General features: G+C 47.4%; 1 protein-coding gene across 1 annotated transcript in view; it reads left to right on the top strand.

Moving 5' to 3' along the window:
- The window catches only part of LARP1 (La ribonucleoprotein 1, translational regulator), a 58,349-nt gene extending 32,949 nt beyond the window's left edge, over nt 1-25,400 (top strand). Inside the window, 19 exon segments of the mRNA XM_059062981.2 lie at nt 937-998; nt 1,265-1,330; nt 2,272-2,446; nt 3,377-3,505; nt 3,583-3,617; nt 3,619-3,790; nt 3,888-4,050; nt 4,873-5,017; nt 9,588-9,762; nt 9,865-10,034; nt 12,239-12,631; nt 13,417-13,540; nt 13,664-13,869; nt 14,332-14,438; nt 15,299-15,450; nt 17,974-18,118; nt 19,779-19,888; nt 20,063-20,190; nt 21,713-25,400. Coding sequence (XP_058918964.1) covers nt 937-998; nt 1,265-1,330; nt 2,272-2,446; nt 3,377-3,505; nt 3,583-3,617; nt 3,619-3,790; nt 3,888-4,050; nt 4,873-5,017; nt 9,588-9,762; nt 9,865-10,034; nt 12,239-12,631; nt 13,417-13,540; nt 13,664-13,869; nt 14,332-14,438; nt 15,299-15,450; nt 17,974-18,118; nt 19,779-19,888; nt 20,063-20,190; nt 21,713-21,922 — 2,867 coding nt within the window. The 3' untranslated portion in view covers nt 21,923-25,400.
- The last annotated feature ends 1,264 nt before the right edge of the window (nt 25,401-26,664 follow it).

Raw genomic sequence — 26,664 nt, 5'->3', positions numbered from 1 at the left:
CTGCCCTTGTTGAAACTACTGGAGAACCCCAAACAAAATTAAATCACTGTAAACATACTACTTAACTCCTGGTAATACTCGGTTATATCTCCTTCTAGAGTTTCTACTGTGTGTATGTGTATGTATACGTTTTTTATTTACTTTACAAAAATAGGGTTATAACTTTTCTCATTTATTGTGTTTATCTTTTCATATCAGTAGAGATCATTATCTTTTTATGACCATTCTGAAAGTTGTTGAACTTTTATTTAGCCACTTCCCTGCTATTGGACATGTATTGTTTTCAGTTTTTTTGAAATTATGAATAGCCCTTTTAACATCTTTGCACATAACCCTAAACGCTTATCTAATTTGTATCATTAGGGTAAATCCCTAAAGGTGGAACCATTGAGTCAAATGGGGGGTCTCACTTTTTCTTTAGAAGCTTGGAAGGCAGGCACATCTTCTCTGAGTGGCTCACTCTTCTGTTGACCACAGGTCACTGAGGACAGGGCTGGCCCTGACATGTGGGGCTTAGAAGAGGTCCTTGGATTGCCCACTTAGGGTTTGTATTTTGCCTTCCTAAGTCTGCTCACAAACAGACTTGTAGAATGTTAGAGCCAGAGAGGGTCTTTCAGATCCCTTTATGGAATCTGGGGCGATTCGGGAGCCCTGAATGGACTCAGTTGCCTTTTTCACAAGAGGGTATAGAGCTGTGCGGGTCCTCCGAGTTGAGTTCTTGGGATTTCGGCCGCTTGCTACTTCCATGATTGCACTTGCCATGATTTCTTCAGAAAGAGGTGTTTGAGCGTGTGTCCTTCCCATCCCCACCGCGTCTTTCTCCTTTGGGAGCCTGCAGGTTGTTTGGTGGAGTGGGGTAGTGATGAGGCTGAGGAGGTGGTTGTGGGCCCCTCCCGTGGGCTCTGCATAACTCTCCCTCCCTTCTTGTTCCCACAGAACATGCTGCTCCGGCCAGGGTGGTGAGGGCAGCAGTTCCTAAACAGCGCAAAGGTAGCAAGGTAAGAAATAGGAGTTGGCAACCCAAGCAGGGACTTGCTGGAGGTGGTAGCCTCTTTTCTGTTGTAGTAAGTCCTTCTGGGCTGCAAGGTACTTCTGAGTTCTCTCTAAATAGCAGGGGCACTTTTTCTGGGTCTCTACATTGTGGATGGTCCTCGTGGACAGACTGATTTTGGCCTCTGATCTCTCAGTAGAGGTGTATTTTGGATGAGGGCCTGAATGGTGGAGGCAGGGTTACCCTGGAGCCCTCATAGAATGTGCCTTGCAGGTTGGTGACTTTGGAGATGCAATCAACTGGCCAACACCTGGAGAGATAGCCCACAAGAGTGTGCAGGTGAGTCTGTGGGGAGGGATGGGCAGGTTTGAATTCTGTCTACATGTTCACATTTGGCCTCAAGCTTTCAGAGCCTCAGGTGTTACCTTTCTGTTTTTTTAATAGGAGTGGTTGGTACAATATGGGCAACATTGAAATAGCTAAGAATCATTCTTTGCACCCTTGCTGTGTGTCAGGGACTGCCAAGAGCTGTTTTTTCATCATTTCATCTAACCCTCAGTGACTCCTAGATGGGTCCTTCAGTAATTCCCATTTTACAGATGAGGCTTCTGAGTCTGGGGAAGGTTAATTACTAGCCCTTGATGGCCAAGTGGGGATTAGAAGTCAGGTGTGTTTTATTGTTGCAAAGCCTGTGTTCTCCACCACTACCCTTGGATTGCCTGTCAGTGGCCATTAGGCCAGGTACCCACCTCCAGACTACAGGTCATGGGGAAGCTTATATAGCTTTCCTGAGCCCTAGCAGAAGGTGGACTCCTGGTCAGTCCTCTCCTTCCCAGCACTGTCGTTCTGGGCTGACAGCTAGGTCCCTTACCGGCTCTGGCCACTGGCCTTCAGTTCACAGACAGGGTTGGTGTGGACAGACCAGGGGCCGGCATCTCCTCCGTCCCACAGGTGACCTGAACTGTGTGGTCCTGTTGTAGGGAGTAAAACAATTGTCCGTTGCAGGCCGCAGCTCCGGCCCTGGCGGTTGTCTCTGTCATTTAGACTTAAGGAAGCTGGAGAGACAGGTTGTCCTCTACCTCCTGCCTGTTTGACTACTCTTCCCAGTGAAAGCATCTCAGGTGTGAAAGTAGGACCTTAGAATACATCCAGCCCAACCTGCCGTCACATGCTCCAGCTCCTCAACCCCGTCCTTCCAGTGACAGAGAGCTCCCTTCTTTCCCACCCCAAGAGGCTCTCAGACTCACATCACCTCCCTCTTCCTCTGCTTCCCGCTGCAGCCACAGTCCCACAAGTCTCAACCTGCCCGCAAGCTGCCACCCAAAAAGGACATGAAGGAACAGGAGAAAGGAGAGGGGAGTGATAGTAAGGAGAGCCCGAAAACCAAATCAGATGAATCGGGGGAGGAGAAGAATGGGGATGAGGACTACCAGCGAGGCGGGCAGAAGAAGAAAGGTGAGTGACTTGGAGCAGGACTCGGGAGAAGGTGGTAGGGCAGAACCAGGAAATGGCAGAACGCCAGGGCTGCTGGAGCAATCTCAGGAGGCCCCCACAAGAAGTCCTTGGGAGGCTGATGGGTGTAAGCCACTGGGTCAGCAAGCTTCACTCCAACTATCTGTCCATCAGTTCCTTTTCTTTAACAAGCATTTGGTAATAAGCCCTGTCCTTAGCACTGGGGCTGTAGCAGTGCAGAAGACGGGGGCGGGGGTCTCTGCCTCAGAGTGTTCTTTGTGTGTCTTGATGTATTGCTGTCCTGTGTTAGACTTCATTTAAAGACAGGAGTTCCCATTGCTCTGGCTGAAATGGCTAGAGTACAGGTTTGGCTGCTCTCATACATATCCAAAGGAACAGTGGTTTAACCAGGATGGAAGGTTATTTCTCTCACCTGACAGCTGGGTGGAAGTAGGCCAGGTGCAGCTCTTTGATTCCATTGTCTTGCTGTGTGTTGTCTCTTCTCATTCCAGATGACTCACTCCACCTAGCAGGATAGGGAAAGGGGGGGAATAGCTCCCTGCCTCTTAGGGACTCACCCTGGAATTGACTGCTTCCACTCAGCTCCCCTGGGCAGAATTTCGGCACGTGTCTAAGGGAGCCTGAAGGTGCAGTCTTGATTCTGGGCTGCCATGTGTCTGGTTCCAGAGGGGGTTCTCTTGACGGTGGAGAAATTGATATTAGGAGTCAACCAAGAGTGTCCATCACAGTGAAGTCCACCACCTTCTTATTTTAGAGATGAAAATGAGGTCCAGTGAGGGAAAGGAATTTGCCCAAGGTCACCAGATGGTGATTCAGGCCTGAAACCCCAGATAGGGACAGAAGTGTTGGGGTTAGGGATGGCCAGGAAGGACCTCTCCTTCGAGCCTTTCTTGTACCCATACTGTCCTCCAGGGAACAAACACAAGTGGGTTCCGTTGCAAATAGACATGAAGCCTGAAGTGCCCAGAGAGAAACTGGTCTCTCGCCCTACTCGCCCGCCGGAGCCACGACACACACCTGCCAACCGTGGGGAGATCAAAGGTATGCGCCTCCCACTATGGAGGGCCTGGTCATGGGGCTCCTCCTCAGGCCTGACCCAGTGCCCCCTCTCCCCATAGGGTCTGAGCCTGCCACCTACGTGCCCGTGCCCGTGGCCCCCCCCCACCCCAGCCTGGCAACCAGAGACCAAATCGGAGCCTGCCTGGCACGACCAGGATGAGACATCGAGTGTGAAGAGTGATGGGGCTGGTGGGGCGCGGGCTTCCTTCCGTGGCCGTGGACGGGGGCGTGGTCGCGGCCGGGGACGCGGCCGGGGTGGCACTCGAAGTACGTGAGGCCCCTTTGGGCTCCGGGATGTCTGAGGGAGTGCGGTGGGGGGCGGGCAGGGGTCTCCTCTCCCTCATGACACCCGTTTCCCCCTTAGCCCATTTTGACTACCAGTTTGGCTACCGAAAGTTTGACGGTGCAGAGGGGCCGCGCACACCCAAGTACATGAACAACATCACCTACTACTTTGACAATGTCAGCAGCACTGAGCTTTACAGCGTGGACCAGGAGCTGCTTAAAGACTACATCAAACGCCAGATGTAAGTGGACAGGCGCCTTCCTCCTGGAGACATGCGTAGGATTGGGGGCTGCCCGAGGATGGTAGCCTGGTAGAGTAGGGCTGTGCAGGCCCTTCTGGTGCTAGCAGCAGTTGCTGCCTCTGGTTGGAGCTGATAAAGGTAACTTGAGAGAACTATACTACTATTTTAAAAATTAATTAGTTAATTTTTTTAAAAGGAGAGAAAATGTCTAGATTCTATTCCGCTTTATCCCTATATTTGTAATGGCAGCATTCAGAATGCTAGCATTATTGGTGAGGCTCAGTGCTCTGTGCTTTATAGGCATTCTCTTTTTTAGTCCTATAGTTGTCTATTTAATTTTTATGAGCTGGGTTTTATCCCCTTTTTATTGATGAGCATACAGGCCCAGTAACTTGCCTAACTGGTAAGTGACAAGGCACAGATTTGAGTCCATTTCTGTCTGATTTGCAAAACCTTAACTCCTAACCTAATATGTTGTTTCTCAGTCCAGTGGGAGAGCCATACAAGGAAATAGATCATTGCAGAAGAGTGTGATAAGTGGCTTAGGAGCAGAAGAGAAAGTGACCAACAGTATTGGGACTGAGTTTTAAAGGAGGATGAGGAGCTTGCCAGGCGTACAAAGAGGCTGAAGGGCAGAGAGAGGTTTGACCCAAGGTTAGGGAGCCATGAAAGGATAACATCATCTCTTTTCAGCCTTTAGGACTGTAAGTACAGTAGGGACAGGGTTGGTCAGAGGCTATGTGAGCTTCCTGGAGTGTACAGAACAAGGAAGGCATATTCACAGATGATGAAGCAATCATACTTCTTCTCCCCTCCACCTAGTGAATACTACTTCAGCGTGGACAATTTAGAGCGAGACTTCTTCCTGCGACGGAAAATGGATGCTGACGGTTTCCTTCCCATCACACTTATTGCGTCCTTCCACCGAGTACAGGCCCTTACCACTGACATTTCACTCATTTTTGCGGTATGTCTCCCTCCCTGGGGCTGGGGTGCAGAGGAAAGAAAGGTCCTTACTTAAGGAGCTGGAATTTGGGCCAAGGCAGAAAACCCTGGAAGAGTCCCCATCTCATTACTTATGCTAAGATTCCAAGGCTTGGCCAGCCTCTCTCTCCCTCCCCCTTCCCATTCTCTCTCCCTCTCTCTCCGTCCCTCTCTCTTCCTCTCTCTCCCTCCTTCTCTCTCTCTCTCCCTCCCTCTCTCTCTCTCTCTCTCTCTCTCTCTCTCTCTCTCTCTCTCTCTCTCCCCCTCTCCCCCCCCACCCATCCCTTTATTATGGAAAATTTACAAAAATAGACGCAGTGGTATAATGAGCCCATCACCCAGCCTCAGCATCTATCAGCTCATGACCAGTCTTATTCCATCTGTCTCCTCATGTTTCCTTTCCCAAATTACTTTGAAGGAATTCTCCGGTAATCTGACATTTCATCCATGTTTCAGTATCTGTCTCTAAAAGATAAAGGCCTGTTAAAAAAAAATCAGTATATGATTATTGCATGTAAAAATATTAACAGTTCTTCAATATCACCAAATATCTGGTCAGTTGCAAATTCACCCCACTTGTCAAAAATGTTTTGTTTGGTAGTTTATGAGAATCAGGATCCAGATAAGACCAATATATTGTCTTATTAAGTCTCCTCTCCCTCTTTTTCCTTGCAGTTTATTTTTTGAATATGCTAGATTGTATATCTTGTAGAATTTTCCATAGGACAGAGTGGTATCATTTCACATGTTCTTCTTTACTCCAAACTTTTTTGTAAATTGGTTATTGAGAGGCCTGATGAGATTCAGGTTTTGGTTGTTATTTTTTTTTTTCCCCCCTCCTCGTCAAGACTACTTTATAGATAGTGATATATTCTCTCAGGTGGCACTTAATGCTTCACTTGGTTCTCTTTTTTGCCATATAAGCGGTAAATCACTGCCTCTGTTACTTCATTAGGGACTACAAAATGTTTATATTCTATCAATCTGTCTTTATTTGTTAGCTGGAATACCTCTTTAAGGAGGTACTTTGCATTATCAACTATTTGGTTCCCAAGAAGTATATACTTTGTACAGGAAGGGCAGATAAGTGTTTGATCTTTGCCTTTGTTAACCAGTTTTCAGAATTATGATCTGATCCCTAATAACCTTCGAAGGTGAACAGTGAGTTTCGGGTTTGTTTTTTTGTGTGTTAGTATCATTTAATATCATTACAAACTTGTAGATTCAAACATTTTGTTTATTTCAACTTACTGTAGTTATTATGCTGAATCAAATTGTTGTGTCTTTGGCCAGTGGGACCCTGGTTTATGTTGTCCCGGATCTGAAATTGGCCGTTTTTTTTTTAAGGAACTCTAGGTCCTCTATTTTGGGGAAGTGGTATTTTGGGTATTTAGATACCACAGTTTGAATTGTAGTGGTGTTTATTGCTACTTGATTGGTCGTTGTTTCCAGAGGTTTTTGTTTGTTTTAATAAAATACATCATGAGATTATACTGATATTTTCTATTAAAATTTCTATAGGGTCTATACATAACCCCAAGTATCTTTTATTTGTAACTACTACTTTCTCCCATGCCAAAAATCCTAATTCCTAACAACATCAACATAACTATTCATTTGTTTTACTTTACAGTTTATACACATTATACTTATAGTGCCTCTCCTACTCCTAAAAAATTTTTTTTCCTATTTATACAGTCAGTGACTGTTTTCAACTTGAAATAATTTTTTTGTGGTTGTTCCTTTAACTTAATATATATTAGTTTCATTAGTTTCGCTTTGCTTTCACGTTTTGGGGATTGCTTTCTTACCCCTTCTTGTTTTACATTTATAGAAAACATTTATGTGGTTCCAAAGTCAGATGGTATGTTCATAGAAGCCTGACTTAAAATTTTCTTACACCTTTTTCCCCCCTTTTTTTTTTTAACATCTTTTTTGGAGTATAACTGTTTTACAATAGTGTGTTAGTTTCTCCTTTACAACAAAGTGAATCAGTTATACATATGTTCCCATATCTCTTCCCTCTTGCATCACCCTCCCTCCCACCCTCCCTATCCCACCCCTCTAGGTGGTCACAAAGCACAGAGGTGAACTCCCTGTGCTATGTGGCAGCTTCCCACTAGCTATCTAATTTACATTTGGTAGTGTGTATATGTCCCTGCCACTCTCTCACACCGTCACCGCTTACCCTTCCCCCTCCCCATATCCTCAAGTCCATGCTCCAGTAGGTCTGTGTTTTATTCCCATCCTACCACTAATCTCTTCATGACATTTTTTTTTTCTTAGATTCCATATATATGTGTTAGCATACGGTATTTGTTTTTATCCTTCTGACTTACTTCACTCTGTATGACAGACTCCAGGTCTATCCACCTCATTACAAATAACTCAGTTTCATTTCTTTTTATGGCTGAGTAATATTCCATTGTACATATGTGCCACATCTTCTTTATCCATTCATCTGTTGGTGGACATTTAGGTGGAAGCAATCCCCTTTCTTTTACTATAAGCAACCTTTTTTGAATCTTTCCCTTAAAAAAATTAAGTAAATGCCTCTGTGTGTATTATATACTCCCCCTTTCGTAGATGACCATTAACATATAGCACATGTATTTCTTCACGGTTTTTTTGCTTTCACTTAATATATCTGGGAGCTGACCGTGTAGTAGTAGTAGTAGTAGAAGAAAGGTACTCCTCATTCTTATTTACAAGTGCATATATTTATATAATCTTTTCATGTTTTAGCCAGTGTCTTTGGTGTAGCTTTCTAGAAGTGGGATGGTTGAACTGAAAGGCAAATGCATATGTAATTTTGCTAGCTGTTAACTGATTCCCTTTCTAGTGGGTGTGCCTTTTGCATTCTTACTAGCAGTATATGAGAGTGCCTCTTCCCCAGCCTCACCAACAGAGTATGTTGTCACATGTTAAAATGTTTTCCTCTTCCATTTAAAATATTTTTATTTTTTATTTTTTTAATTTTAATTTTTTAAAAAATAAATTTGTTTTATTTTATTTATTTTTGGCTGTGTTGGGTCTTTGTTGCTGCGCGTGGGCTTTCTCTAGTCGCAGTGAGCGGGGTCTACTCTTAGTTGCAGTGCACGGGCTTCTTGTTGCGGTGGCTTCTCTTGTTGTGGAGCACAGGCTCTAGGCGCACAGGCTTCAGTAGTGGCTCGCGGGCTCTAGAGCGCAGGCTCAGTCGTTGTGGAGCACGGGCTTAGCTGCTCTGCGGTATGTGGAATCTCCTCGGACCAGGGCTTGAACCCGTGTTCCCTGCATTGGTAGGCGGATTCTTAACCACTGCACCACCAGGGAAGCCCCTAAAAGATTTTTAAAGGGAAACTCTTCTCCCCACTAGATTTTTCACCCTTTTCCCAGAGAGAAACACCTGTAGCACTTTACCTGTGAGTCCTAGAAAAATTTGTGTGCATTTGTATGTTTTTACTTAAAAATTCAAACACCAATGGGATTTTTTTTTTTTAAGTCTTTATTGAATTTGTTACAATATTGCTTCTGTTTTTTTTTTTTTTTTTTTTTTTTGTGGGCCTCTCACTGTTGTGGTCTCTCCCGCTGCGGAGCACAGGCTCTGGACGCGCAGGCTCAGCGGCCATGGCTCATGGGCCCAGCCGCTCCGTGGCATGTGGGATCTTCCCGGACCAGGGCACGAACCCGTGTCCCCTGCATCGGCAGGCGGACTCTCAACCGCTGCGCCACCAGGGAAGCCCTACTGCTTCTGTTTTATGTTTTGATTTTTGGCCTCAAGGCATGTGGGAGCTTAGCTCCCCCACTAGGGATCGAACCCGCAACCCCTGCATTGGAAGGCAAAGTCTCTTTTTCGTTTTAATTAATTAATTAATTAATTTGGTGGCGCCGGGTCTTGGCTGCGACAGGCAGGCTCCTTGGTTGTGGCATGTGAACTCTTTAAGTTGCGACATGCATGTGGGATCTAGTTCCCCTACGAGGGATTGAACCCAGGCCGAGCGTGGAGTCTTACCCACTGCACCACCAGGGAAGTCCCTGGAAGGCGAAGTCTTAACCACTGGACCGCCAGGGAAGTCCCCCAATGGGATCTTAAACTCACTGACCTACACCTGCTTTTTTGTGACTGTTACCACCTCAGCACATTTGAAGCTGATTTTTAAGTCTGAATGGTGTTCCATTGAATGGATGTGCCATAATTGGTTTAAGTTGCTTATGTGGTGGCAAGCGTAGGTAGTTTCCAGTTTTTTCCTTTTACAGACAATGTTGCTGTGAATGGCCTTGTATCCACACCTTACACATATTGTCACCTGTTTGTGCAAGTATTTCTCTGGGGCTGATACCTGGAAGTAGAATGGCAGAGTCAGAGGGCAGCTGTGTTTTTCATGTTGGTACCCTCCTACAAGTTTGAACATCTCACTGGTCCACTGGTCGTGGAAGATGGTACCACTTTTCTTATACTCCTGCCAGCACTGAACTTATCCCTGAGCTCATGGGGCTCAGTCATCCACCAGCTTCCAAGATCTCAGTCTGTTCATGACTTTCCTCTGCATCTTCTCCCTCTTTCTCCCCTGCAGGCCCTAAAGGACAGCAAGGTGGTGGAGATCGTTGATGAAAAAGTCCGCCGGAGGGAGGAACCAGAGAAATGGCCTCTTCCTGGTCCCCCAATAGTGGATTATTCCCAGACTGATTTCTCCCAGCTTCTCAACTGCCCAGAGTTTGTGCCCCGCCAGCACTATCAGAAGGAGACAGGTAGGTACCCTGCTGGCATGTGGATGCCTCCTTGTTGCCCTTGTCCTCTGGCCGTTAGGAGGAGGGCTGGAGGGATGAGGATCTCCCCTTTCTACCCTTCAGAGTCGGCGCCTGGCTCTCCCCGTGCTGTCACCCCAGTGCCAACTAAAACAGAGGAAGTCAGCAACCTAAAGACCCTGCCCAAGGGCCTGTCTGCCAGCCTCCCTGACCTGGATTCTGAGAACTGGATTGAAGTGAAGAAAAGACCTCGGCCCTCCCCAGCACGACCCAAGGTGGGTGAGCCGTGCCACCCACACTAGGTTCTAGGGGCCTGGCCTGTAGTGTGGGGAGGGGTGTTGCAAAGGCACAGAGCTCTGGACTTGTAGGGGCTGGCAGGCAAGCTGGGTGGCTCGGGGTTGTAATGTGAGCTGGAGGTCACCAGTGACTGCAGGAAGGCTGATATGGCCTGTTTCCATTTCCAGTGGGGATCACCCCTCAGGACAACCTTAGCTCCGTGAGATCCTAAATGGCATTTTTCACAGGAGGAGATCATGCAGCCTTTGGCAGCAGTGTCTCATTAAGTATTAAGTGTTTCTTAATTCTTGCCTGTTATTTTTGTTTTTGACCACTCCGTGTGGCATGCAAGATCTTAGTTCCCCGACCAGGGGTTGAACACATGCTCCCTGCAGTGGCAAAGTGGAGTCTTAACCACTGGGCTGCCAGGGAAGTCCCTTGGCTGTTCTTTTGACCCCATCTAAATCCCTGGGGCTGCATTTTTAGTGCCTTCCCCCTGAATTTGTCCTCACTGTCCCATGCATAAGCCCCTCAGACCTTCTGAAGAGGGAAGGGAGAGGGAGCAGACACACGGTCTGTACAGAGTCTCGACTAGAGCACAGGTCTCCTGTCATTGCTGGCTGGTGACCTTGGGAAACTTCTTTAATATATGAAGGCTTCATTTTCTCTGTCTTCAGATGGAAGTGAGGAAGGATTAGACTGCTCTAGAAATAGTAAAGCAATATATGAATAGATCACATTTAGTCCCCCGTTACAGAAGTGTTTCAATCTCAGACTAAAATTACTGCCCCTTTTCCAGGAGCAGACTTTTGCTCCATTCACCTGCCCATTGCCATCCCTTCTTTGGAGACCTTCTTGGTCTGGGGCTTGTGAGGAAGCCTCAGAGGTGACCTTGGACTTTGGGTTTATGGAATTCTGTGCTCCCTTTTCCATTGTGACCACCCCTCTCAACTGCTTCGTCCTCCTCCCTTCCTGTTTATACCCCGACTTCCCAGTCTGTTCTGGCTGCGGTTTTCCAGAAAGTATCAGAGGTTAGGCTGGAGTCATGAGGAGAGAGGGTAGGGTAGTAAGTGCACAAGGACCTGACAGAGTTCAGTTCAGTGCTGCAGACTGCAAAGGCTTTGGAAAGGTGGAGCCGTGCTTAGCCCCCATTCCAGAATTCGAGTCCCCACTCCCACCTGACCTATCGTGAACCTTCCAAAAGAGAATAGCGTTAGAGTTTATACAGAAAGCGCTTTGCATAGCAGGGGATTGACGTTTAGATATATACTATGGGGTAGACAAATGCTTTACCTCCTAAATTTCAGATAAATTCAGCCTATCAACACTCTGAAATACTTTGTTTTGGGTGAAAGCAGTCTTGTTTTCTCTTGCCTTTGGGACATGCTGTGTTTTTGTTTGTTTGTTTTGTTTTTTGCCTCTCACCGTCCTTGTCCCTGCCTTCATCTGGCTTACTTATGCACATCCTTTCATAGTCACTTCTTCTGGGAAGCCTTCCCTGACTGTCCCCACTCCCACCCCCAATTGGTTAAGTGCTACTCCTCATGTACTCCCGCGAGGCCTATTTATAGTCCTTACCATAACACACTGCAGTTGGTTGGTTGGTTGACTTTTTCTCCCACTAAACTGAGAGCTCCATAAATTCAAGGACCTGGTCTTGTTCATTATTCTGCTTTTAGGGTCTTCATACAGGGCCTGGTACCAGTGGGTACTTGCCCATTTATCAAGTAGTTGAACATGTGCTGTTGGTATTTCCCAGTCTAAGTACTGGATATGATGGAAGGCAAGGCAGCTGTGGTTCTTGCCTGGTGAAGCTTCCAGTTTACTGGGAGGTGTTGAGGATGGACAAATGAATGAATCAGCCTGTTGAACTTGTACCCACTGTCAGGCCAGGTGCTGTGGCGGATACATATTTAGGTAAATGAGAGTGCAGTTCCTACATGCAGGGAACTTGTTATGTCAGTGTTTATGAATGACTGATGTGAGCTGTGAGCGGAGAAACCTGGACTCGTATGGGACATCCTTTTTCCATGAGGCTGAATCTGAGGCTGACAGCTGTGACTTACTGGCATTATCAGGGCCGCAGTTGTAACAGTCCCATGTTGAGGGGTCAGGGCTTCTCCTGTTGAGGGGACAGAGACAGAGCCTGGTATAAGGTGATTCCGTGGTGATTCCCTTTCTCCTTGGTCTGCCCCCATGTTAGAAGTCAGAGGAGCCCAGGTTCCTCCACCCGACCACTCTGCCTCAGCAGCTGCCCTCTCAGCAGCTGATGTCCAAGGATCAAGACGAGCAAGAGGAACTGGATTTCCTGTTTGACGAGGAAATGGAGCAGATGGATGGGCGGAAGAACACCTTTACCGCCTGGTCTGATGAGGACTCTGACTATGAGATTGATGACCGGGATGTCAACAAGATCCTCATTGTCACCCAGACACCACCTTACATGCGCCGGCACCCGGGGGGGGACCGCACAGGCAACCACACCTCACGTGCCAAGATGAGCGCTGAGCTGGCCAAGGTCATTAACGATGGGCTCTTCTACTACGAGCAGGACCTGTGGACTGAGAAGTTTGAACCCGAGTATTCCCAGATCAAGGTGAGTCTTGGGCATAGCAGTGGTGGTGGGGCCTGGGGTGCCTGTCACATGTGGAAGAGGAAGGCTGACAAGCCGTGTGACCTTGGGCACAGAGCCTCAGCATCTTCATCTAACAAAAGGGGGTGATGCTCGACCTGAACGCTGTAGACTGTGTCAGTGTAAGAGGTGGTTATTCTGCTTTTTGAGCATCCATGTTTAATGTCTTAAGTTGGCTAGACACTTTGGTGAGGAATAGAGTAGGGATTGGATTGTCATTTCTGTTCATCAATATTTAGGCATATATAAAAGTTTAAAGGCCTTTTGAGGAACTTGCTTTGAGTGTGAAATATGGAGGAAAGATAAGTCTTTTAAAAAAATCACTGCTACCTGGAAACAGTCAAAACTGGTGTACTAGGTGTTTGCAGAGTGGGTATGTTGTGGTGGTCTGTTGGCCTTTGGTGAGCCTTTGTTGTGAGTAGTAGTGTGTTTGGTGGAGATGAGGAGAGAATTACAGGAAGAGAATCGGGGTGGGGGAGTCTATAGCACGTTCCTGGGGAACCGGAGTCCTGACCTCAGTGCTGCTGCAGAGAGGGCTGGGCAAGTACTCCCCCATTCTGGGTTAGCACACTCATGCCTGGGTACCTGGGGTTGAGGCATAGTGACGGGGCAGCTGAGAACCTGGGGACCAGAATTCCATGTATGTGGTCGCGGGAGCTGCCCTCTTCAGCTTCCTGCATATCTTGATCCCTAAACAGGCTAGGGCAGTCTTCTTACCAGCATCTTGCCTCATCTCGTACCCTCTGCAGCAAGAAGTCGAGAACTTCAAGAAAGTCAACATGATCAGTCGGGAGCAGTTTGACACACTAACCCCTGAGCCCCCTGTGGATCCCAACCAAGAGGTCCCTCCTGGACCACCTCGCTTCCAGCAAGGTGAGAGGTGACACCTGCCACCCTGGCCTGGGTGGGAGGGTCTGGAGCCGTCCGGCAGGGCCTTTAGAGGGACAGGCATTCACAGGCCTACCTCTGCTTACTGTCCCCACTCTGCCTCTGCAGTTCCCACTGACGCCCTGGCCAACAAGCTGTTTGGTGCCCCCGAGCCCTCCACCATTGCCCGCTCTCTACCAACCACTGTCCCAGAGTCGCCAAACTATCGCAACGCCAGGACCCCTCGCACTCCTCGGACACCGCAGCTCAAAGACTCAAGCCAGACGTCACGGTTTTATCCAGTGGTGAAGGAAGGTCGGACGCTAGATGCTAAGGTGAGGCGTTCCTGCTGAGCTGCTAAGAGTCTTGGGCTCACTTCATTGCATTCTAGAGCTCTGCTTCTCTCTCTTGCCTTGAGCCAAGAAAGTGCCACATCCCCCACCTGCTCCGTATTCTTAGGCTGGTGGGCCCACCAGGGTTGAGTGACACTTCTGCAAGATGGACTGGGCATGGGCGTGGTGGCTGCATGTAGCCATGGTAAGGCCTAAGGAGTACTGACCAGGTGTGGGTCTTTGAGCAGATCATGTCACCAGCAAGCCTCGATCTCCTCACCTGTGAAATAGGTGTGTCAGCTCCTAGCTTACAGCTGTGGACATTGTGTGAAAATAGACATGAAAATGCTTTATAAATTGTGAGATAACTCATACCTAGGAGGGAATCTTAGTCCTACAAATGCTTGATGCTCCTCACTGTTGGATGAGTACAATTAGTAACAAGTCCCGGACTGACCTTTGCAGATGCCTCGGAAAAGGAAGACCAGACACAGCTCGAACCCACCCTTGGAGAGTCACGTGGGCTGGGTGATGGATTCCCGAGAGCACAGGCCCCGGACCGCTTCCATCAGGTATGGGACAGTGGGGAAGGGAGGTCAGGCTGACTGCAGGGCGGGCAGCAGAGCCGTGACATTGATGGGACCAAGAAGAGAGAAACTCTTTGGTCTGCAAATTAAAGAAACTTTAAGGAAAGGGCCCTCATCCAAATCCAAAAAAACAGGCGTAGTCTAGAGAGCTTAATCCAGATCCCAGGAAGAGGAAGGCTGTCTTCTGAAGTGTGGTGGTCACATGGCATTCTCTCAAGAGGATAGCTCAGTTGATTTCAAAAGTGGGTGTCTGCTGCCTCCCTCAAGATAGCTAGGGAGTTGAATAAAGATACAGATTCCTGGACCCCACCCTAGATCTCCTGACTGAGCTTCAGGAAGTAGGGCCCAGGTTCCTTTTTATTTTTTCTCAGAAAAACTACCCCAGTGTTCTCAGTTTCAAAGCAAGATTTGGGACCCACCGACCTATGCAGTCTATTCCCTGCAAAGATAGGCATGGTTTTAAGAAAAATATGTTTGGGTTAACCCATTACAGCTCATTAAGGAAAGTTAAATGTTAACACGGGATAAGTAAATGGCTAAAAGCTCAGGTTTGGGCATTGTACAGATATGGGAAGTTAAATATTAGCTCTGTGACCCAGGGCAAGACTCCCAGTATCTGTGAGCCCCGGTGACCTCTTTGTTAAAAAAAGCATCCAAAGGTTGGTACAAAGAGTGAGACCCATGGATATAAGTTACGGGCCTAGCACAGTACCTGGGCCTCTTTGTTTGTTGCACTGTGAGAGGCTGGATCTTGGCTGCTGGAAGAGACCAGAGAGGCCCCTCCTATTTGATGGCTGGCAGCTCTGAGGAACCAGGTGACACTATCTGTTTCATGGTCTCTATAGCTCCAGCCCCTCAGAAGGCACGCCTGCGGTTGGCAGTTATGGCTGTACCCCTCAATCGCTACCCAAGTTCCAGCATCCTTCCCACGAGCTGCTCAAGGAAAACGGCTTCACACAACACGTCTACCACAAGTATCGTAGGCGCTGCCTTAACGGTAAGAAGCACAGAGGGAGAGGGCTGAGCTTCCTGGACCACTACTTAGATCCAGTGTAAGGGCTGGTGGAGCAGGTGACTATTTTCTATAACCTCAGAGCAGGAAGTGACATGACATAATAGCCAGGTAGTTTTGGAATACAGGAGGCAAAAAGAGTCTGGTGCTTAGAACATTCCTGTTCCTTGATCTTTCTCTATTGATATAAAAAATACCAAGAATTTTCCTGTGTCTGGCAAGACCACCAGTGTCACAAAAGGGTGTGCATGAGACAGCGTATACTGTCTAGAACAGTGACAGCCTGTGGACCAATTCCAGCCAGCAGCCTATCTTTGTACGGCCCTGGAGCTGAGAAGAGGTTTTTACATTTTTGAGTGCTTGTGGGGTGGGGAGGAAGAGAATTTATGACAGAGACCATACGTGATCTGCAAAGCCTAAAATACTTACTTTCCAGCCTGTCACAGAAAAAGAGATGGCTGACCCCTGCTTTAGATGAGACTGCAAGGAGAGAGCCTCTCTAGATGCTCTCACATGTTACCTTTTATCACAGAGGAGATAGCTTTTAACTGTAGCTTTCTGTCAGGTTGTTTCTAAAGATGCTCAGAGTCTATCTTAATGCTCACTTAGAGTTATTAAGTCACTCAGCCCCCTTTTATTCAGCAAAACAAGGCTGCTAAATGCTTGGTTCATCTACCTTACTTCCTCTTCGTGTGTGTGTGTGTGTGTGTGTGTGTGTGTGTGTGTGTGTGTGTGTGTGTGTGTGTGTGTGTGTGTAATCTATGGAGATAACAATTTACATACCATACAGTTCATCCATTTAAAGTGTACAGTGCAGTCAGTGGTTTTTAGTATATTTAGGAGTTGTGCATCCATCACTAGAATCCGTTTTAGAACATTTTCATTACCTTAGAACTAAACCCTGTGCCCCTTACTAGTTACTCCCCATCCCCCCGCCTCCCCAGCTCCTCCCAGGCCTATGCAACCACCACTCGGCTCTCTGTCTTTATGGATTTGCCTGTTCTGGACTTTTCATATACATGGAATCATACAATATGTAGTCCTTTGTGACTGACTTCTTTCCCTTAGCATAATAATTTCAAGGTTCATTATATGTTGTACCATGTATCAGTACTTCATTCCTTTTTATTATCAAATAACATTCCACTGTGGATGTACCACATTTTGTTTATCCATTCATCAATCAGTGGACATTTTAGGTTTCTGCTTTTTGTCTATCATGAGTAATGCTGCTTTGAACATTCCTGTACACGTTTTTGTGTGGACATAGGTTTTCATTTATCTTGAGTGGAAGAGGTGGGATTCCTGGGTCATATCATAGTGTAACTCTGCGTAACCTTTTGAGGAACTGCAAGACTGATTTCCAAAGTGGTAGCACTATTTTATATTCTTAACAGCAGTGTATGAGGGTTCTGATTTCTCCACATCCTCACAAAACTTGTTAAAGTCTATCTTTTTGAGTATAGCCATCCTAGTGAGTATGCAGTGATACCTTTTTATGGTTTTGACTTGATTTGATTTGATACGGTTTTGATAGCTAATAATGAGCATTTTTTCATGTGCTTATTGGCCATTTGTAAGAAGTGTCTTCTTTGGAGAAATGTCTATTCAGATCCCTTGTCTACTTTTTAACTGGATTGTTTGTCTTTATTATTAAGTTGTAATGATTCTTTATATATTCTAGGTACAAGCCTCTTATTAGATAACATAATTAGCGAATAGTTTTTCCCATTCTGTGGGTTGTCTTTTCACCTTGTTGATCATGTCCTTTCAAGAACAAAGGTTCTGGGCTTCCCTGGTGGCGCAGTGGTTGAGAGTCCGCCTGCCGATGCAGGGGACATGGGTTCGTGCCCTGGTCCGGGAAGATCCCACGTGCCGTGGAGCAGCTAGGGTCATGACCCATGGCCGCTGAGCCTGCGCGTCCGGAGCCTGTGCTCCGCAACGGGAGGGGCCACAACAGTGAGAGGCCCGCGTACCGCAAAAAACAAACAAACAAACAAAAAAAACAAAGGTTCTTAATTTTTTAATGGTATCAGATTTTTCTATTTTTTTCTTTTGTTTCTTGTTCTTGGGTGTTTTACCTATATTTTTTAATGGTACCATTTTTACTCATTAATATTGTAGGACTGCTGAAATAATCGGTACTGATGATATAGTGAAGAATATAGTTTGTTGGAGTGCACAACTTATTTGTTCATGCTTTTCCTTGTTATATAACCACGCTGAGAGCAGTAACCTTTGAGGTGGAGAGCTAGACCAGGATGACCTGGTTCAGAAGCTGATGCCACCTACTTGTGGGGGTGCTCAGGCCCAGTGCCCAGCAGCAGAGCCTGATGCAGGGTAGTTAGTCCTCAATAAACACTTCCCCAAAGACTTAAGGGGGCAGGTGATGAGGAAGGGAATTGGGAGGAGCAAAGACCGATGTCTTTGAGCCCCAGGATCATTTGTCCCCTGAAGCACAGGCAGCCTGGCTCTAAAACACATCTTTCCTCCTTCCTCTCCAATCAGAGCGGAAACGCTTGGGCATTGGCCAGTCTCAGGAGATGAACACTCTCTTCCGCTTCTGGTCCTTCTTCCTCCGAGATCACTTCAACAAAAAGATGTATGAGGAGTTCAAGCAGCTGGCTCTGGAGGATGCCAAAGAAGGCTACAGGTGAGTGGGATTGGGATGAAGGCTCTGGCTGGGGCTTGGGGGCATGGTGAGGGTTCTCTATTGGGTCTACTTCCAGAACTGTAATTGGAAATCTATTGTGTATATATTTCATGTACTTTGTAAAAAATTATTACTGTGAATGAGTAATATATTCAAAATTCGAAGAAGTTGGAAGGTTATATAGCAAGTGAGGAGTCTCCTTATCCTAGTTTACAGCCGTCTAGTTCCTTTCCCCACAGGCAGCCAGTATTGTTAGACTCTTGTGAGTGCTTCCCAAAAATACTTTGCTTATGTAAGCAAGAACAGACCTAGGTAGTCTCCCCACACACCCCTTTTGTTTACACAGGAGGTGGCCTCTATTAGATATTATTTTGCACCTGGCTTTTTTACTGAAGGCGGTATTTTAGAGATCATTCTGTATCCATTTATAAATGACTTTCTTGTTCTTTTTTTATAGCTTGTATGGTCTTACACTGTATAGATGTACCATAATTTATTTAACTAGTCTCCTATTAATAGATAATTCGGTTGCTTTCAAAATTTTTACTATTCAAAAAAAACCCAAAAAACTTTGAAGGGACACTTTTTCTCCCAAGGTAAAATGTTTTCTCTGTAAGCAATTTGAAGAGGACAGAAATGTTTAAAGAAGCTGGGGGAAACGTCCTTCAGTACAGAGACAACCAGTGTTAATGTTCTGCCATATTATATATATTTAGGTCATGCAAGGAATGCCTTTTTATGTCTTATTTATCATTTATAAGCATGAGCATTTTTCCATGTTGTTAAAATACTTAACCTTTTTGCCATGTTACAGAAGTTGTTACATGAGACAAGGTCATTTGAAAATCCCAATTCCCAAAGATATAACCAGTGTCAATATATTTAATATATGTAGTCTGTGCCCTTCCAGACTTTGTGTGCATGTATAGATATAAATTTTACATATTTGTTTACAGCAGTGGGTTCATTCTACATATAACAGTTTGAAACGTGTTTTTTCTACTTTATAATATATTGTAAACATCTCTCAGTATCCATGAGTGTATATTTACATTATAATTTTTAATAGATTATATTATTCTGTTGTACTAAGTTACCATGATTTTTCTTAATCGCTTCTCTAAGACATTTAAATTTTTCAAAATAATGCTACTATGAACAGTTTTGTACATCTATACAATCTAAGTCTACATTTTTGGTCATTTCCCTGGTATATGTTCCTAGAATTGAAATTTCTGAGGTAAATGAAGAAACCTACTAATTGGCATGGTCAAATGGCTTTGCAGAGAGTTCATGCCAGTGATTGACAAACTTTGCATAAGGGACAGACAACAAATATCTTGGGCTTTGTGGGACATAAAGTCTCTGTTTCAACTACTCTGCTCTTGTAGCAGAAAGCAACCAGTGATATTTCATAGGCAAATGGGTGTGGGCAGGATGCTGTCGTTCATTCGGCCTCAGTTTGCTGACCCTTGGCAAACATTTAATGCTGGACTCATTTAGACTAGCATTAAATGTTAGCCTTCTCAAAGTATGCTTACCATTTTCTCAATAATCCATGTGTTTAAACTGTTTCATAGTTCATCTGGCATCCAGGTGCATTTCCTGTTTTACAGATAAAGAAACTGTCCCAATTTCACTGGCTTGTGTTCTTCTACAGATATGGTTTGGAGTGCCTTTTTCGATACTACAGTTATGGCCTGGAAAAGAAGTTCCGGCTGGACATATTTAAGGACTTTCAGGAGGAAACTGTGAAGGACTATGAAGCTGGTAAGAGTCAAGAGTTGGGGCTCTGTGAGCCCTGGTCATCTCAGTCTTCTCTTCTCGGCCCCTAGCTCTGCCTGGCCTTGTCTGTATCATGTCATACCTCCCTCTCCTGAGCCTCTCTATTCTCAACTTCTCAGCAGCCAAGTCTCTCTACCTCTGTCTCCTCTTTCCCTGCAGGTCAGCTGTATGGGCTGGAGAAGTTCTGGGCCTTCTTGAAATATTCCAAAGCCAAAAATTTGGACATTGACCCCAAACTTCAAGAATACCTCGGCAAATTCCGACGTCTTGAAGACTTCCGAGTGGATGTGAGTGGATATCTCTCGTCTTTCCCACCCTGATTGTCCTAGAAAGAAAACTGGACCAGACATCAGGATACCTGGATTTTGATCCCAGCTGTGCCACTAGCTCAGGGACCCTTCCTGCCCCCATTTGGGCCTTAGTTACTTTGTTAAACAGAGGGTGTGAGAAGTTGGGCAGTGAAGGCTAATTGGAGGGTGTATGGTTGCTCCTTCCTCCCTTTCCCATGGTGGATGTGGCTAAACCATCATAATGCTCTTTCCCTATTATCTCTAACCCTCCTTGCTTCTGTGCCCTAGTTAGAGGTGATCAGGATGAGTACCCAAGGTCAATGTCTTTCTGGGAGAGGTCAGTTCTAACCCCAGAAGTTTATAAAATATGTCCTGTTCTTCCCTGCTCCACCCACTTCATCTTCTTGGAGCAGTGACTCAACAGTGACATCCAGTGGTGGGTCAAAGTTATTACTGCTGGTTCCTCTTCTGTGCTAGGTGCTTCAGGGACTCCAGAGATAAGTAAAAGTCTTTTTCCTTCAGAGAGTTTATAATGTAGTAGGGATATGTCAGTCATCTTATTCCCTTGAACCCTTTTAGCAAAAGGGAAAATAGAAGTAAATAATAGTCCTCACATTTATTTAAAAATTAACACTCATTGTGCTAGGCACTTACACTGACCTCCTTTAACCTTTATAATATGAAGCAAGAAGGGTTACTGTTTTCATCACTATAGCAGTGGATGAACTGGAGCCCATGGCCAGCCAGTGAGATAGTGGCAGCGCTGCTCAGGTGTCCTGACAAAAAGATGAGTCCGTTGTCTTCCATCCTTAAGGTCTTCCTCCTTTCTGGGCCTGGAGTGGGGAGTACATGTGCAGAGAATAGGGAGACCTGTTGGGAGTAGAGCAAGAAGGGCTCCACCCTTGGTGCCCAGAAAGGGAAGGAAGTGTCCTCGGGGTTACAGGACCTTTAGCAGTGGTGAGGCTAGACTGGATCCCAGTCTGACTCTTAAGATCAGTGTCCTTTTTAGGCCCTTGAGGGGCATGAGGCAGTCCCCAGGAGCATCTGGGCCTTCTGAGCGGAGGCATTGCAGCATATTGCATGCCACGTTCCACGCACCATCTCCTGAGCAGTGACCTCTTCTCAGAAGGGGAGCAGAAACTTGTATGGATAAAGGACTGGGCGTCAGAGGTAGATGGGCCTGGTCCAGATTTTGTCTTTACCAGTTAAAAGCTCTCGGACCCTTGGCAAATTATTTTTCTATGCTTTGGTGTCCTCATCTGTGAAATCAGATGGTCATGTCTACATCAAAGGGTGGTGTAGACCACAGGAGTGAATGTGCATAAACCAGCACAAGTCTGGGCCTCTTGGCATGGAGATGTGCTTAATAAAACGGGTGACTAGTTTTTAGGGTTATAAACCTACATTCATCATCTACACTGGGAGGTAGGAAGTTAGGGGTCTCTAGACAGCTCTGGCAAGGAAGGGGGTGTGGGCAGTAGTGCTCCCTCATCACCTCTGACTCCCTCCTCTGTTGCAGCCCCCCATGGGTGAGGAGGGCAACCACAAGCGACACCCAGTGGCAGCAGGAGGTGGCAGCGGCGAGGGCAGGAGGCGGTGCCCCTCCCAGTCTTCCGGCAGGCCCTCCGCCGTGGTCAGCCAACCCCCCACACCAGCTCCCGGCCAGCCCATCAGAGAAGACGCTAAATGGACAAGCCAGCACTCGGACACACAGACTTTGGGAAAGTGAAAAACCCTTTAGCCCTGGGGTTTGTGGGGAGAAGGGATGGAGGGGGTAGGTGAGAGTCTGTGGGGGTGCCCAGTCCCAGGAGAGGGGACAGAGAAGGGACAGGCCTGTAGTCGTTAGGATGGGCCTTCGTGCTGAGTAGCAGTGTGTACACCATTTGGGCTATCAGAGGTGCCCCTGGGCAGGAGCCTCCACACACCCCTTCCCTCTTCTCTCCCCATGGCTCTTCTTCACATCCTAGCTTCTTCTGGGGGGTGGGGGGAGGGTAAGGGGGGAAATTTTATATATATATATATATATACGTATATATATATATACATATATATATATATATGTATATATATATATATCTCAAGTTTTAAATTATTGATAGTTCGTCTGGATTACCAGAATCACTCTGCAGCCCTGCCCGCGGCTGGTAGGCCGCAACCCTGGTCCCCATCCACAGCTGCCTCCTGCTCCCCCTGCAGCCAACTATGCAGCCCACAGAAAGGCCCTGTGGGCCCCATTGCCCAGCACTGTTTCACAGAAGGCTCTGGCAGCGTCCCTGGGCCCCACGAGCACCAGCTCCTTGATCATCTGGGGCTTGCCATCACCTTATTCTCTCCCTGCTGTCCCTACCACGCCCTCCTGCCATCTTCCGGGAGAAGGAAACCAAAGGATCTAGAAGTGGGGGTGGGGAAGGTTTCGACCTCTCTCCACTCCCCTCCCCCCATGCCCCTTACTCCCCAGCCCAGAGAGACGCTGCTCATACCAGAAGAGACTATTGAAAGATGATTTATTTTATTTTTCTCTGACCTTTCCATCCTTGGGAAAATGGAAAAGGAAAAAAAAAAAAAAAAAAAAAAAAAGACAAAATCGACCATAAAAGACCAAAAAAAACCATCAGAAAACCCCCACCTAATCCACAGAAAGTGATGTCTTTCCCCTACCCTTGGAATTTTCTTGTTTTGTTCTTGGAAATAGTATTTTTTTAAAAGTTGCCTTATTGTGGAGTGGGAATCTGAAATACCCAAATGCCTGTTTTCCTCGGTGGAGTCAACTCGAAGAGCTCCCACCTTCTCTGGATGTGCCTGGGCTGGATTGACTAGAATCTGTCTCTGGATTGTTGCATGTACAGTGCCTCCTGCCTGTAGGCAAGAGAGTTGGGGGCGGCTCACATCGGAGCCGTGCCCAAAATATCTCCGCTGTTGCATCATTTGAAGCTGACGTCCCGTGTCTGTACACTGCTGCCACTGTCGTGTCCTTGCTCTGCTTGCTGTTGCCTCACGCCAGGGCCCGTCCTGCCGTGACACCCTTCATCCTACCCTTGGAACGCAATGGCCAAGTTTGCTTCAGACTGTTGGAGGACAGCATTGGCCTGGATCTGGGACACACTTGTCCTCAGCTTGACTGTCTCCCCCACCTCAGAGGGGAAAGGTGAACACTTGGCAGCTGAGGCTTGGAAACCTTTCTTGCGTTCCCTTGATAGATCTGAGACCTCAAGGAGGATTTGTCTCTTAAAAGGTGGAGAGAGACGCCGTTGTCCTCGCTTGGGCCGGGTGGGTATCCCAATCTTGCGTTCCCCCTCTGCAGCTATCTCTGCCCACCCTCCAGTTGACCCCGCCTGGGAACGAGAGATTGAGGAGGCTTTGAGGGTGGGGGGGTCCTGCCAGTTGGAGAAGCCCTGTGGCAGGAAGGTATATGTGGACATAGAGTATACCTGACTTCTCCGGCCACTGACTGCTTGACTTGGGCTGTGAATGACAGTGGAATGGCTGGAGTCTCCTGGCATCCAAAGCTAGGGAGGGTGACCCAGAACTGACCCTCACAAACGGGGCTGGGTGCGGTGTGCCAACACACTCACCACAGGGTGGTGGTGGTCATGTGCTCATGCCTCTTGGCCCTTTTCAATTGCTTCTTCTGTCGGGCCCTAAAGTTGGGAGTCGGAGACAGTATCTCAGGCTGGCTAGGGCTTGCCCTCTGTCTCGGGCACCTCATTGCTTTGGCCTGTGCCCTCCCCCATCTCTGCCCTCCCAGCAGTTAGTATGGGGAAGCCCATCTTAGTTCCTGTGAGCCGGTTGTCTCAAAAGCCAAGGATGAGTGTCTGGTCTCTGCTCTGACAGTGGGCTTTGAGGCCTCTCCCTGCCCAATCTGGTGCCTGCCCCACAGTGTGCCAGACACTGGACGCCCTCTTCCTTCCCTTCATTGCCTCTTTCTTTCCTTTGGGTTGCTCGGGCCTGTACTGTATCCAGCACCACAGAAACCTCAGTGTTTGTCCTCTGCTGGGTTTGGGGGCACAAGGAAGCCTTGGGAGTGTGGGGAAAGGCTGTTCTTATCTAGAGTTTACTCCCAGGCCAGGAGGCTGCCATCCTCTCCCTGATCCTCTGCACAGACACCCCACAAAGAGGAAGCCCCTTTTGGGTGGGGAGGTGAGGACATCATCTCAACACAGGCTGGGGTTGGGGGGGCTTTTTTCTTCCTTTTTTTTTTTTTTCTTTTCTTTGTTTTTTTTTTGTTTTTTTTTTTTTTTTTTTTGTAACATGTTCGGAGTTAATGTTGCAAAGAGTAGTTTACATCTTCACTTTCTGAAGACACTTGAATTTAGGACCGATGTATCTGTGACAAGCGCCATCCTCCATGGGGATCCAAGATCAGAGACACAAAGCAACAGCCTGTCCCAATCCTTCTGTTCGTCCTGTACCCTTCCAGGATTGGTCCATGCCAACACAACCTTTGGGCCTCAAACATCAGAGGGTCTGTGTACCTCGGCCCTGCTAAGGGGCAGGTTTCTCTCGTGCTCTCCTGAATCTGGGAGTAAAGGCACTACCAGTAGAGAGGGGCTGCCCAACCCTGCCCCAGCCTGGACCCCTTGGGCTCAGATCCAGGTGCAGAGCCCCCGTGTCAAAGTTGTTATGTTTTTGTTTTGTTCTGTTGTAGCTCTTTTTTTCCTTTTCCTGATGATTGGTTTTTTAAAAGAAAGTTGCTCAGAAAGCCCTGGCAGTGGGGAGGAGGGGCAAGAAGGACGACTAGCTAGGGAGGGTGGTGGTTTTTTGCCAGAAGCCTGGGTAGAGCGGTCTGGATCGCCTGGTGCCTCCTGAGTGGGGCCCCAGGTCTCCTGTGTGCGCGGGGCCCGGGATGTGCCCCAGCCCCACCCTCTCCTTCAGCCGTGTTGATAGCAGAGGCAGAGAAGATCAGAGCATACAGCCCATTTCTGACTGGAGAGGAAAACGTGTCACCGGCTTTGCGGAGAAGGTTCCACCTTATGCTCATAGTACGTTATCTTTACCATGTGCTAGGATATCACACAAGGACAAAAAAATGTAAAATACTTGAATGAGCTTGTATTATAACATTAATATTATTGAGAGTATCTGCTTTCCAGGCTGAAGTGATTCATTCATTATTCTAGTCCTGCTTTAGTCGTTTGTAATTTGTGGTAATTATGCTTTTCTTTTTAATACAAAAAAATGTATAAAAATAAAAACTTGAAAAGGCACAAGCCTGGCTGGTCTCCCGTGAGGGGTGCACCTGTTGGGTGTGTGGGGTGGAGCCTGGTTCGCCTTCCGACCGCAGATCCAGAGGAGCCTGCGCTCGGGATGTGCACGTGAAACCTCTGCGGGGCTCTGCCACTGTGCTGTCGGGGAGTCTGCCCAGGGCAGGGGCTCCCGACACAACTTCTACGGCTGCTAGTGCTTCCAGGTGGTTCCTCGGAGATCTGGAGAGCTTCTGCCAGCCTTGAATTCACGTCTGCCTTGTGTCTCAAGTGAGATGGGGGAGCTGTAGGCAGTGCCACAGACCAGAGCGACACCAGTCCAGCAGCTGAAATTCCAGGACTTCAGGCACTGGCTGTGGCTTGGCGTGGTGTCAGGGCACAGCCAGGAAGATAGAAGTTGCTGTGACTCCTCACTGGACAGACTTCCCTGCAGGGTATAAAGGAGGGACCAACACCCTGGCCCTATGGAATCCAGGTTGGCTGCCGAGCCCTGAGGATTGACGCCGGGGAAGGAAGGATGAGCGCTCCCACCGGGACTGGCCTCTGAGCCCCTGGTGCCTTTCCCTGGCCCATGAGGCCAGGCACCAGCAGTGATAACAGTCTGAATGCCGGCCTGGCCTTAGGGTGTCATTACAGAACTAAAAATGAGCCTCGTTTACTCATTCACTGACAGCTGTTTGTTTCCTGGGCCTGGCACTTGAGCATCCCATCAGAAATGGTTTTCCAGACAATTCCACCTTGTGTCAGGTGAACAGGAACTTTAACAGCACCGATGGCCTGCAGGGGCCAAAGGTGAGGCTAGGAGACAGTGGGCAGGGCTTCTGCAGGCCGCTCTGGGAAGAGGAAGACATTGATTCAACCTTACTTCCATGGCTTACTGGGAATACTCTGAAAGAAGCCACAGAGTGTTTCCTTGTGCTGCTGTGGCGCCCAGACACCATGTGGTCATGATGCCGGAACGACTCACGTAGGGAGAGAAAAACCCAAGTATCCACTGCAGTCAAAGGAGACCGGTTTGTTTTCCATGCTTTCTCCTTTCGCATTCACATTTTCTGCTGCCAGTGTTGAAACCTCGACCTTTCCTTGAGGCTATTTGGTAACCAGTGTCGGGGCCAGACCCAGCGACCTGCCTAAGAAAATGCGTGAGAGAACGAGGCCCCTCGTCCCTCTGCACCCCAGCAGTACCTCCAGGTCTACAGATATTAAAAGGAGAAAGACCGCCATTCTTCCTCTTTCTCCACACTCCTCATTCCCGACCCTCGCTCAGTGC

This window comes from Kogia breviceps, chromosome 4 (assembly GCF_026419965.1).
Source record: "Kogia breviceps isolate mKogBre1 chromosome 4, mKogBre1 haplotype 1, whole genome shotgun sequence".
NCBI classification, from domain to species: domain Eukaryota; kingdom Metazoa; phylum Chordata; class Mammalia; order Artiodactyla; family Physeteridae; genus Kogia; species Kogia breviceps.
This window is presented reverse-complemented; position numbering and strand designations above follow the sequence as displayed.